This window comes from Cygnus atratus, chromosome 2, assembly GCF_013377495.2.
Source record: "Cygnus atratus isolate AKBS03 ecotype Queensland, Australia chromosome 2, CAtr_DNAZoo_HiC_assembly, whole genome shotgun sequence".
Taxonomy (NCBI): Eukaryota; Metazoa; Chordata; class Aves; order Anseriformes; family Anatidae; genus Cygnus; species Cygnus atratus.
In genome coordinates this window covers 116,340,952-116,355,106 of record NC_066363.1, presented here as the reverse complement: position 1 = coordinate 116,355,106, position 14,155 = coordinate 116,340,952, and the positions used below count along the sequence as shown (strand labels likewise).

General features: G+C 38.2%; 1 protein-coding gene across 2 annotated transcripts in view; it reads right to left on the bottom strand.

Moving 5' to 3' along the window:
* Positions 1 to 14,155, bottom strand: part of SPIDR (scaffold protein involved in DNA repair) — a 201,775-nt gene that overhangs the window by 113,366 nt on the left and 74,254 nt on the right. For both annotated transcript variants that reach the window (XM_035553156.2, XM_035553157.2), the window contains one exon: positions 10,673 to 10,892. In XM_035553156.2, the coding sequence (XP_035409049.1) occupies positions 10,673 to 10,892 (220 nt within the window). The remainder of the gene's footprint in view (positions 1 to 10,672; positions 10,893 to 14,155) is intronic.

The following is a 14,155-nucleotide window of genomic DNA, read 5'->3' as shown; positions in this document are numbered from 1 at the left end:
AATAATTCAACATTGCAACCAAGCAATACCTACATTAATTTAGAAAATGGGTGTTCAGAGTTTAATCTAAAAAAGACACAAGGGGGCTTTTCAGGTGAGAACTACACACGTTTCCAAATCTAAGACCTCTTTCATGAAGGCAATCTTGAATGTGTATGGTTTACCTATGATCAAGATTCATAGTCACAGCTTGGTAAGGATCCTGACCAATTCATAACTGGAATACAGAGGAAGAGAATACTTTTGTAAGTTGTCTGATCTAAAAGAAAAAAAAAAGTTCCCTCTAAAATATGTTATCTATATTTACGTTGTGGAAATATTTCCCCCCTTGTTTTTCCTCTAACCTGAACTTGTGCTAAGGGCAATTCAGAGTAACTAGTAAACCCTAAGGGATTCCATTCCTGAGCGGAGGTTCTCAAAAATCAGGAAATTACAGCTGTATCTGAAGTGACCAGCAACCAAAGGCAATTCTCAAGGCTTAGGTGGGCTGTTCTAGAAGTTGATAATATGGTATGTTGATAGATGTTTGTTTTTAAAATGGGTTTGGTTCTGAGTATAGCTAGCAAATGGCTCCCTGCTATGCAGCAAGGTAGGAAGGTGAACTCCTGTAGTCAAATATCTCCCAGCAAAATTAAACAATCACCTAATGAGCAGCTTCTCAAACTGCAAGCCATGAGTGTCAGCCAAAGCAGGCTACAAAAAAAGATGAAGAAAATACTGGGCAGCCTATTTTTTTTTAATTTTTTTTTTTGTGTGTGTGTGCAAGAGACAGAAAGAAGTGTTTGGGAAGATAATAAAGAAGTATCCTATTCTCTCTAGATTTTGTTTCAAACAGTTTCAAGACTGTGATATACTGTAAATCTGGGCTCTTTTATAGCTCCCATAAGTTTCAGTAACAGCCTGTGTCAATAAAATTCATCTCTTCCTCAATCTCTACATTCACATCACATAAAATAGTACCAGCCCTATTAAATTAATATTTATGACAAGCTAAGAGAACCAGAAGACAAGCAATAATTGCTAAGACACAGATGTGTGCACAAGTCTCATGTAATTGCATTGCCCAAGTTTCTCAACAGCGATTCTCAACTCTAAAAAGTGATTTGTTTCAGGGAAACATACAGGACAGACATGCTGTGCCATCCTGGGAAGACAAATTAAAACAAGATCAATTAAATATATGGTTTTATATACCATCCCGACAACACTTCGGAGATGGCAAAGGGGGGGTATTTCTTTACAGCCTCGGTTTACAATTACAAGGTATTTGCCACGGACCGTGGAGAATGACTATAGACAATGATTCCCCAAGGAAGACTATATAAAGCCAATTGCCATAATCTGTTCTACAACACACACGTACCATTAACAAATAAATAAATAAATAAATGCCAAAATGTAAGAAAGGGGGAGATAAGCAACCATTCATGGAAATGTTCACTGGCTTATTAACCTTTTTATCAAAGGGAGAGACACAACAGGTATTGCTTCAGGAGTCTCCAAGAGGTTAAAGCAGAAAAAAGAAAAACGTCCCACATATTGGCATGTTTTGTTGTTGTTGTTGTTGTTTTGTTTGTTTGTTTGTTTTGAAGCCCCATCAGGATTTGGCTTTCAAAACACACAGTGAATCCCTCAAAGGTAAAATTAATGGTTGTACACCGCTTTTAATGTCACGGCTACTATCTCTGATCCTTCTGCTAGGATAGACTTGGTCAGCCAGAGAACTGTGCTGAGACAGTAACAAGAGGAATACTTTTTCAAGACATCTCAGGAAGCTGTCAAAACAGCCTACCACTCAGGGAGGAGTAACATATTGCAAATTGCACGGTTACTGTTGAATCAGAAGACTAGTAGAAAGAGAAGCTTCAAACACACAAAAGACTGCACTGAATGTTTCACAGTTGAGCTGCTCCATATACCAAAGCAAGTTGTTGCTGCCAAAAATACATAAAAACCACGGGCATTTTTTCAATGAGCTTTTACTGTATGGAAAGCAATCTGGCTGGTAGAACTAACAGCAATTCCCCTGCCCCTCGATAGAGCAGAATGTTTTAAGTAGTGCATTTTAGGTAGCAACATTTCAGTTTGAAATTTTTGAAAGCAGTATTTCATTTTTTAAAATAATTTTTAAAATTATTATTTTTCTTAGGAATATTGTCGTTAACTTTTACCTACCTACAGTTAAGTATGACATCTGAGAGGAGGAGTCTGAGAAGGTATACCTTCACGTTGAAGGGAATCACCATACATGACAATTTAGGAAACTCGGACCTTATGCATTTCGTTATCCACGCAGAATTGCACAAGGCACAAGCATATTTAGTATGATATAAAATATCCAGCATATTCAAAGCCTGACACAACTGCATACAGAACTGCACACACAAGTCTAACAACACAGCAACCATTACAGTAGCCAAGCACACCTGCTGAAGAAAGCATCACTTAATTCTAAAACTGTTTCTGCAGAGTGAAGCTATGGATATACATTGTCTTCCCCAAAGTTAACACAGCCATGCTGGACAGCAGTTCAACAACAAAACATCATTTTTCACAATGTAAATTAAAAAAAAAAAAAAAGATTAGCTGATTACTGATAATCTCAAACATTTAAACAAACCCATTCACAGGCAAAACTTGTTCTTTAGTGGTTAAACTACTGCAGGAATTTTGGCACACAATCTTTTTTACAAATTAAGTATTGTTTTACACGTCCCAAATGTGTTAGTCATAAACATTAGCAGAGGAATACAAATCACAACTTTTTAATAACCCTGCAGTAACTCTGAACTTGTTCATCTGAACTTATTTAGTTTGTTTTTCCTTCATGACTGGATAAAGCAGACTGCAGAATTTTGTGCAGTGCCAGGTCTTGGCTCCATCAGTTGCTCATTAAACAAGATCTGGAATTTAGCATTGGATTGAATGCACATGGGAACTCATGTGAAGCTGCTCATATATCATTGATAGCTCTGTTGCTAACACAGAGTTTATCCAAGACTCTACATTTTTCGTTGACATGAACAAAGCTGTTCGCCATCCTCTGTTTTTGACGTCAGTGGACAACTACCCACTAACTGTATCTGTCACTACAAAATGCTTGGAATTTCCTCACTTATAAAAGCTGGAAAGTTTCAAGTACAAACCTTTCATTTAAAAAAATGGTACGCGTTATTAAATTTTAAAGATGAGAATATTTTGTGATTATTAAGATAGGACATTTTCATTCTCGCTGAGTATTTTTTTCCCCAATAACTTAAGGATTCAAACTTAAATGGCACCACTGAGTCTGAGGAATGGATGTTTAAAAACATCACTTTCCTCTTCTGTTCATAAAAAAATGTATGCTAATTCCCCAGCATATAAGCGTCACAGTGAGGTACTTAAGATTCTTCCCATGAAGTGGACATGATGACCATTTCAGTATGACAAATGTTGGATGGTACCTAGTATTTAACAAAAATGTAGAAAGCCAACCCCCTAGCATGAGCTATTTATTTTCACTGCCTCTTTTCTATACCTGCTTTACTCTTACAGCTGAAGTGGCCCACCTTGAAGAAAGTGGTTCTGGTGGAGGCTCCCTCGGGAGCACAGGGTGATTTCCCAGGAACACCACGCAATGCTGCCTTCAGCCAGGTGTCCCCAGGCTGCTTTCATAGCCCTCGTGAGCCCGGGAGCGTAACAACTGACTCGCTGTACACAATTCAGACATCCATCTTGACAAAGGTACATATTTTACCCCTGCTGGAGATTTTCCTGCAGATAACAATGCATTTAAACCTTGATCTAAAAACCAAGCTGCTGCTTCACAAACACTTCCCCTGCTCTGACTCCTCTGATTTGGCTGAAAGCAAACAAACGTATCGACAATCCCAGCACAACATTGGTACAATACAGTGGAAAGTCCCCTTTTTCCAGCGTGTCAAGATACCATCAGCTATTAAGCCAGAGATAGACAGTGTTTAAAAATCCAGTTTTAATCGTCTACAAATCTCTGAAACTACTACCTTGAGCCTCCCAACTTCTCTGAACATGTCTCCATTCTCCACGGAAAACCCCTTTCATGGAGAACAGTTCTTTCATCTGTGCTTTTCAGGGTATTAATATTTTATGTATGACATTCATATAATACACCCACAGCACAGTGATAAAAGTAAACAATTCTATCTCATTGTAGAAGGACAAATCATGTTCCTATGTTTATTAGGCATAGCCCACATCCGAAACACCACATACGTTGCTTCCAGTGATTGTGACAAATCACAAAAATGGCACTGTTATCATCTTGGAATTAAAGCTTCGTAAGTCTATTTTTTACTATTACGTCATTCCAGAACATACCTGCCTATGAAGAAACATAATTATGCATTGATTTGATTACCAAGAATTGGCAGTATTTTGATCTTCTAGATGGTAGATGAACAAACACAAATCATACTAATGGCTTAATCTCCTTAGTTCTGGATACATAAAATAGGATATGTTTGAGCAGCTCTACAGATACAACTTCCACCCTTCACATGAGGGGATATAAAAAATTAAGAAAATCAAATTTATTTTTAAAAATAGAAAAATGAGTAAAATCCTAAGGACTACTCTGTCAAAATGGATAAAGCAAAAAAAAGCATTACAGAAATTATATCAAAAGCTCGTTAGAGACAACTTTCAGTTCATAAACACTATATATGTATTCCCAATTCTTAAAAAATCACCTATTTTAAGTGATTGTACTGGAAAAGGTATATCCTAACAAAAAAAATATAAAGACTTGCAGGAAACCTGCAGCTGCTTCAACTTCTTCTGGAAGGAGCTTCAATTTTCCCAACTGCATTGTCTCTGAGAAGCAATTCCAAGCAGATGATATGATCTGATCTTTGGCTTGAAGGCCATTCCCATATGTACTTTAGAAATAGTGCCCACACTGGCTTTACAACTCTGAAGTTTTGTAGAATTTTATCTTCTGAGTGAACCTCATCCCTCTTATCAGAGGGACACTGCTATTGTAACATCTTCAAAGAAAGAATGCAAAGACAGAGCTAACATCTTTCTGATGGCAGGGATTTGACTGTTGATCTTTTTTCCCCCTTTTTTCCATCCGTTTGAATATTTATGTGTATGTGTGTACATATACATTTATAAATGCTTAGATTTCACCGAAGGAAGACAGTGAACATAGATCAATTTTGTCCAAACGATCAATCAAGCATTCAAAGAAGTTGTCTCCCTGTGGAACAAGAAGGGAAACTGAATTTATACAAAAGGTGTTACTTCCATATGTCTTTAATACATGCTTGTGTATTACCTTTATGGAACAAGAAAACCTTAAAGGATATAGGCTCTTTCTTTCTTACAGAGCAGCAGTAGGCCATTTCCTCATTTCATTAATATACAAAGCCCAGGATCCTACTTTCACATAACCCTTCTCATGGTAGCAAAGTATTTTGTAACAGAGTTCCTAAACGCCTCCCCTAACCAGCTACAGCAGCAGTGATAAAAAGCTTCTATCTTCATCAAATGGAGGGCAAACACTTTTTAACACCAGTCACACTGGTTCAAAACACCTATTTCATGTTAGCTCCCTGTGTTTTAGCTCCCTCTTATTGCTCACCAAGATTAAGTAAGACCATGCAATGCAAGACAGTGTATTAGGTAAGACACTGCAAAAATCACAGTGACATATCCATTTATCCTAAGTTTTGCTGCCGAGCCAATGAAACAGCCTACAGCATACCCAGGACAATTTTCAAGAAATAGAATATGCAAGTCCACAAAGCTAGATTGTTTCCCATACACAAACTTGTTCAGAGCTTGCTTGGATATTTCTACACCAAAAATTTACATCATTTGTGTCAAAAGTCCTTTAAGATGGGCCAAAGGTTTCGTTACTGTACATCAGCTGATTTGTAGCAATGCTTTGTGTGTGCTCTCCTTGTTGGTAAGTATATAATAATTTGAAGTCTTTTAAATATATTTCACTGAGGAAAGGCTGAATCTAGTGTAACAAGTATAAAAGAGAAGTCCACATTAAACATTTTCACCAGGCACTGGAACGCTTTCAAAGCTGAGTAATTATGATTCCCCATGGTTTCATAGGTTAAGAGAAACTAAAGTACAACTTTCAAGTAGCTTGCTGATGTCACAGAATTAAGTGTTTTATATACTTACCATATTGAGTTCCTAAAATAAACCTTTTTTGTTTGTTTTAAAAAGAAACAATAAAGAGGTTGCATAGAGAACAGCAGTTATCCAGCCAAGGATCTTGCCTTCTACAGTGCTTAATAGCTAGCATTTGCAGACAATATAAGAAAAGAACACAAAGTGGTTCTTTCCCCTTCATACTTTCCCAGCCATCCAGTTATCAGCAGCATGAGAACCTCCTGAACTACAGATTTCATACCAGACCATCATGTTTAACTGGTATGGATGGATCTCTGAGCCTGTCCAAATCACTCCTGGTTTGTATCGTTATTGACAATGACTGTATATCAACATACTTAGAGTAGTTTAACTTCAGAAGTACATGCAAAACATTTTAAAGTTTTTAAATTTAACGGTAAGGAAAAGAATTCGCACCATTTTCTTCAGTTTAATTTATCTCAAATATTTGAAAGTAGACATATCTAAGAGCAGGAAGTAGGAATAGCTGAGGAAAACTATCCTTAAGTTCTACTATTAGCTGAAAAATTAATCCTTAATCAAGTCTCCAAAATTATAAACTCTATCACTTTCTGTGAGGTATTGGAAATTGTATTTTATCATTTTTATAATTAAACAAAAAAAACCCCACCCTAGTTAAACTGAAGCCATACAGTCAGCTCCAGTGGAACCTAGAGACCTTCCTTCCCATTTTCTTACATGCCTTTGAAATATCAAGCAGTCTTCACTTTTTGCTGGATACATATTTCTGCGAAATGAATATAGGCTTAGTAATTGATTTAATTACACTCAGTAATAAGCTTTTCCTTTTCCAACTGTTAAAAACACTTAATGATTCAGAATAAGTTTGTAAAAATTATGGGGTGTTCATTCAAATTCTTAATCCAAGAAATTGCTCAGGCACTGCAAAGACAACGAAAGACAAGCCTGCACAGGCAGGGGCAGGCAGGGCTGAGTTCTTTTGCCTCTTGTGTTCCCAGCTGGCCAGACACAAACCAGCTCCAGCCCAAAACACGCAACTGCTTTCATGTCATGCATCCAAGTTAATAGGCTTTATTTAACCAGTACAGCACTGCAATAATGCATCTATACAGCCTCAAGATCAGAGCAGCTCGCATCAGATGGCTCAGAGGACAGGCAGCTGAGTTCTTTGCTCCACCAGACACACTGGTTTCAAAATGTTCATCAGCCTATTGGAGTTTTTTTCCCCATGGCAAGTGACAATTATACATGTTAAGATGCTAGACTTTGGGCTGAAGAAACCCATGTCCAGTTATAGAGAAATCCAGGCTCAATCCTACAAATTCTTACTTGAACACACAGTCACTCTGAAGTCAGTGAAACTACTCTCATGAATAATGTCCAGGTTGATAAGATACTTATAACTGGCTTTCTGTCAATATTTTATTTTCTAAATTAATTGGCTTGCATTCCAGTGCTTAAGTGTCACGGGAGTCTGTATGCAAACAAATACCAACAAACATATCAACAAATCTCTAAACACTGCTTCCCAAAGTATTTATGTAAGCCTTCTGCCAGAGACATTCCACACACCAAACTGTGCACTGAGTTCCTACCACAGATATTTATTAGATTAGAAATAAATGCAATTAGAAAAGCAAAGTCTAATATTGCAAAGGCTCCAGAACAATGCATTCAGGCTTTGCTTGTGAATACAGGGCACAAGCAGAAGCCAGCAGCCCATGTATCTGCTACCTTACCTACTTACTCAAGAGCCTGGTCAGAAAGCACAAAGCACGTACCTGTAAGAAAATAATTCTGGTGTATAATTTTGAAGATATCAGAAAATTCTACACTCCAGACATAACTGTACAGCAGCAGAAATCCACGTATAAATCAACCCATTTCCCCAGTCTCGCCACATTCTGCCTTACCATACAAGTATTTCAAAACACAGGACAAGGATGCATGCGACGCTGTGTGTCCCAAGCACACTCAGGTCAGTCAAGGATTATCTCCCTTGCATCTATTACCTTGTTTGTTCCCCTTTGTTTCTGACTAGTGATACAAATAAGACAAGTAAATACGCTTATTTCACCATGGCAGGGGGAGATCTGGTTCATTTGTTTTTACCTTAGCCCCACATTTGAATCAACAGGAGAGCGTTTTTAATCACAACCAGTATTTGGTTCTAATGACGGAAGTGCATATCCAACACACAGTAATAGAAACTACATTTCAGCGTTAAAAGCTCGCAAGTAAGAGTTTTAACAGAATAGAAACTTAGAAATGTAATAATAGAGGAAACTTCAATTAAGTGTACAAGTCCAGTTTCCCATTAATGTAAACTAAAAGTGCCAAATAATAATCGAAAACAACCCCCGCACACATATCTCCTGCCAGTAGGTATAGTTTAACAATATCCAGCCCAACTTGTTTTCACTTCAGGTTGAGTGAACAAAGGGACAACCAACATTAAGATAACTCCAAAACAACAGAAAATGGGACTAGAGATGAGATACAAGGCAATTTTGCCACAATTTACTAACGTCTTTGTAAGAAAGTACCTTACGAGCCACATAGGTCAGGAGAGAAATTCTGGAAACTCAGACATGTCCCCTGCCAAAACATTCTGGTTTTATGAAATAACTCTTTGCTTACACGAAAAGTGCATCCTACTAAGAAAAAAAGAAAACAAAACAAAAACAAAAAGTGGTATTGTTGGGAACAGACAGACAAAGTTTTCCCAAGAAATTTCACTTCACATATATATATATATGTGTGTGTGTGCGCATGTATAGGAATGAGTTTCATGTCTGCATCATCTGAAAAGTTTTTTTTTTTTTCTTTTTTCTAAGAAATGAGAATACAGCACTAGTACAGTTACAGATGCTTGCAGTCTGGAAAGGATTGTACCAATGCAGAGTTGCATCTTCCCAGAACTGACGAGGAAAAACCTAGCACAGTCTAAGACTTACACATGCTAAGTATCTGGAGAGCAACTTTTCAGGAAAAGAAAAAAAGAAAGAAAATGTTGAATAATACCCTAACCAAAACAGTTCTGCTGGTTCAAAAGTCTTTGCCAAGGCCAAGATCTGCACAAAAAAATACAGTCTCACGGCAATGCCTCATGGTTCAGAAACAACAGAAGAAACCTGAAGAGAACAATTGATCTAAGATAGAAGTTAGTAGGTTCGAGAAACAACAGCATGTAAAGAAAGGGGAAATGAGACCGAACATTAGCACCTTGAGGGGTAGGATGAACGAAAAAAAGAGCAGTGATGTTTCATATCAGACTAGGACTTGATTAATAATCAGCTGTATTTCTCTTAGCTACTGACCTCTTTACATCTCAACTACCAGTAGTTGCATCTGTACCAACAATACACCACAGATTAAATATATTCCCTTAATCTGTGGATCTCTTCCAAAAAGAGTTAAGTAACGTTTGAGAAGGGAGAGATTACCAGGTATGGACCACCCCCCCCCCCCCCCCCCCCCCCAAAAACAAACAAACAAACAAAATTTGCAGCTGTCAAAAATATTTGATTAAAGATTAAAATTAATAAGATTACTTTTAATTAATTAATTGAATTAAATTAATTGAAGATAAAAATAGATACAGACCTTTACAAAAATAGGAAGAACTATTTTGTAAAAAAAAAAAAGGATATGGTAAAACACTTAGAGACTGGACTCAATTGCAGTTGGAAGCTAAAACTCAGATAATGAATGCTGAAACTTAAGAAAAATATATCAAATTTGACAATTTGTGTGGAGAAGAGTGAGAAGAGGAATAATATCCCCACTTCAAAATTTTCCTGATTTTTTTTTAAAGATCAGACCTTCCCACCTACAGCTGCCAAAAGCCATCTGCTTTACTAGAAAAGTCATAACTTTATGCTACCCCTTAAAATCAGGAAAGTAATCCAATTTAGAAAAATCACAAAGTTAGACCAAACGTTTTAGGGAGTTCTAGAACAGGTTAACTGGCTGCTCTGCAGAGGCATTTGGAGAACTGAAGACAGTGACAGCAGCAGCAATGTGAAACCACCAAGAAGGTGTTTACTGATTCCATAAAAATAGTGTTAGCCCTCGTTTCTTCTTTTTCCCCATTTTAAGCTGCATATTTTCTTTGCTGAATGCTAAACAGTTAATACAGACTTTTCCACTGAAACATTATACCCATACTAGCAGCAACAGACGAGCATTCCTGAACTACTTTGCTACTAGAAGGTATGTACTTTATTGGCCTTATCATTGATAAGACATTGCTCATGCCTTTCTATCACTCTAAACATGAAAATATTAAGTGAAAACAAAACTGAAGCCCAGAGCAACACTGGAGGCATTACACTACACATTCAGTTGTTATCTGAGCTATCTTTAAGGTATCTGTCAAATTCTCTCGAGCTGGCAGAGACAGATGGCTGACCAGAAGACGGCCCCGTTCCACCCCCTCCAAGGTCTTTCCTACAGCAACCCAACAAGCCTTGTACCTAGCCCCCCCTGATCTGCAGGGCTACAGCAAGTGTGACCCCTTCTCTGTACTTACCACGGAGGATAGATGTGGATGACATCCTGGGGCCTACTCTTCAGGTGAGCTGCTGTCTCTCTTGCAAAGAGGACTTTGAGTATTGGTTCGACTGTATTGATAACGAGATCGTCGGATGAAGTCATAGCAGGAGGCTGTTCCAGCTGCTGGCAGATGGCAACTTGGATCATACACTCCTCAAACATCTCCAAGATCTTCACAATCAAAACACCAGATTTATCTGGAAATTAAAAGATGAAAATAAAAATGCAACGTTTAGATGAGGGGAAAGAAATTCTGGCACATGGAACATCTGTGCTCTGCTTTCTGCTTACCTGTAAAAATGACACATATGTACATATGCACATATGTACGTCCGTAAATATGATGCATACAGTACATCAGCCCACCGAAAGACTTATGTTAAAGTTTTGTTGTTGTTTTTAAAGCACTTTTAACTGTGGAGACCAAATACTACCTGTACTTCTTCCGAATACAGATGAAATCAAACTTCTTACAGAAAGGAGACCCCCGTCTCCCACTACATTTGAACTTTTTCATCCTGCAAATGATTCGCTTTGTTCCCAGCTTTTTTTATTAGAAACTGAGCAAGATACATTTATTTTGAAAACAGAAGAATCACACTGCATTAAAGGTGAAAGTGAAGCTGTGTTTGCCCTGCTCGACCTTTCCCAAAACAACAGTTGTCAGGGACCGAGCTAACAGAGCACCCGTTAGGTACAAAGAATCTAAAAGTGATTTGCATTTAGAGACAAACATGGTGAAAGAGAGACTTAGATTTATCTAAGACCTATTGTCTTTCTCACCTAGCCCTGCTCCAGTTTGCACTCTAGTCACTGAGGAGAAGAGGTATGGTTATCCACCTGCTAAATGCTGCTGTCGTTAGTGGGGAAAGGCGCAGTGCTAAAGGACAGGGGCAGCAGAACCCCAGTTCTACTGATTTTGATCCACAAGTTGTGTTGGGAAAAACACAGTATCCCGAGAAAAACAGCTGACATAAATTACTGTCTTCCCACAGCAAAGGAGAAGCAGGGGAGGAACTGTGAACGTGGTACTGAAACTTAACAGCAGAGCTGTACTAGTTATTTGTTTGTTTATTTTAAGGCCCATTTCACAATTGTGAATGCCTTTCCTTTGGAAAATGAGTCAAAAATATTTTAAGTTTATGAGAAACTTCAAAAAAAAAAAAATAATCAAGAAACCCCAAACCAAAGAAAGCGGGTCCTAAAAACTTTCAGGTTTATTAAATAAAGTTCAATTCTATTTAAAAAAAAAAAAGTCCCTGTTTTGTATTCCCCAGTCTTTATTACATTTTATACTAAAACTGAAAAACTGAAATAAAGTCATTTTGAAATATAAAACCAAAGTGTTCTCAAAACCACTTTTATTCGAACCAATTTTTCATCCCATGCAAGATGTTTCTGCAAAGCATTGTTTCCCATGAACTGGTGTTTTCCAGCAGGATAAAGGGCTCCTTCAGGAAGTCCCCCAAGTGATACATGTGAACGGATTCGGCCCGAATCATGGCAGCTCAACCTCCCTTCCTGGCAGAGCAGCAGTAGGAGAACTGATCCTTGCTGCCAAGTTCTCTGAGGTCAGCTGATGAAGAGAGATGGATGGATGCCACTGCTATCACCTGCCTAGGGAAAGCTGCAACACTGCTCTGCCACTCCAAATATTCACTGCACTGGCTAAGGTCTGCTTATGTGCAAACTTCTGCTAAGTGTGCGCGTGGACTAGTTTTCTATGCCTAAAGGCAAGGATTTAGGATATCCACACTCGAATTGCATTTTGCCTGACTAGCTGTAGTTACGGCCCTCTGTCAACCCCAAGTCATCTGGAATGCATAAACAAATCGTCCCAACCACAAAAATCCTCAGCCTTCAAAGCAACTGAACATTTACCTCTAGACATACTCCACAATTTGGATTTTCATCCACTTTAAAAAAAAAGTCGCTAAAAAGTTAACTTCAATTATGAAATGCACCAACAGTTTCAAAAAAAAAAAAAAAAGGGGCAGGAAAACAACTCGTGAGGCTTCATCACTTCTGGACTGTGCATTTGTCAGGTGCAAAATCTTATGACAATACTTACTGGTCAGCAGTGTATATGTTAGCTGTTAAGCCAGCTTGAAGAAATCACTGTAAAAGAGAATGGCAACCTAATATCTATCTTTTAAATATTCCTGACTATGAAACAGTTAAAAATACTAGGTAAACTAAGGAAGAGCTACATTGATAGGAAAGTCTCTTGAAAGATATTGGAGAAAAAACCCTGCCAAGCCACCCGAGTTTCTTGTAAGTCAGTCAAAGTTGGCCCAAACACTGGGAGCCGATACTAAATGAAGCAGAATGCCTCCACATTAAAAGCAGCACCATTTCAACAACTATCCAAGTCTCAAACTTGGCACACACGCACATTCTACAGAACCACAATCTATTTGTTTATTTAGATGCACAGAGATAGTTTAATTTAATTACTCAAATTATTATTACTGCTGCTGATAGAACGCTCTCTCGAACAACACGGCAAAGCACTTTGGATTCCTGGCACGTGATGAAACACCAAAGTTCAGAACATAGCTTGATTTTTAATTCATTTGGCTCTTGCATTGTTATGCCAATCAAAAATAAATCAAACATATGTGGCTGTGCATTGAAGGGAGAATTTGTGGGTGAGGAGATGGGCTGGATCACTGCAACTTCTACAGCTTCCAGAGAAGTTTACTTGTTTGTTCATTCGTGTGAAAAGCTTACTTTAAGGTTTTGCCATGTTCTCTTTCACCCTTGGATAATTCACAGAAGTTCTTGCTTGCTGAAGCCCTCATTCACTTCGTTTCACTTGCAAAACAGAATTACAGCCCGAGAAATTCAAACCTGCAGATGTGCAGGTTTCATGGCAGTATCCAGAATTAAAAAAAAGTTCAAGCAGCAACTGTGGTGCAGTCCTGCTCATGTCTACATCGCACATTCCTTCATGTCCCACTCTGCTGTCTAGAGCTTTTAAATGTATTTCTTCGGCACTACTTTTTTTTTTTTTAAACCAAAATCAATATGCTAATCCAGCTAACTGCAATGCCACCGAGGCACAAGAGCAGATATTAGGGAAAGGAAAGAACAAATGATGAACAGCGGAAAGGGGGGAATGAAGGGACAGAGGGACGATTGCTCTGCCCAATGGCAGCCCAACCAGGCTGGATAAAGACAGTTTGAAACTCAAACTTGGGACTGCATATTTGCCAATGGCATCCAGTTACTTGTCTTCCCTTGTGGTGCCCAGGTTGGACTGTACTTGAGAAACTCCTTCAGCACCCAGAGAAGGAATAAGAACTACAAGTACCTACAGACTGCTCCTTTCAAAAACTTCAGTTTCCTTACTTGAAGGTAACCTTTCTTTTCCCATCGAGAGACAAACCCCATGCACATTCACAGAGAGCGCTGTCTGGATGCATTTAGAAATCCTTCGCTTGAGCAGCAATTTGAG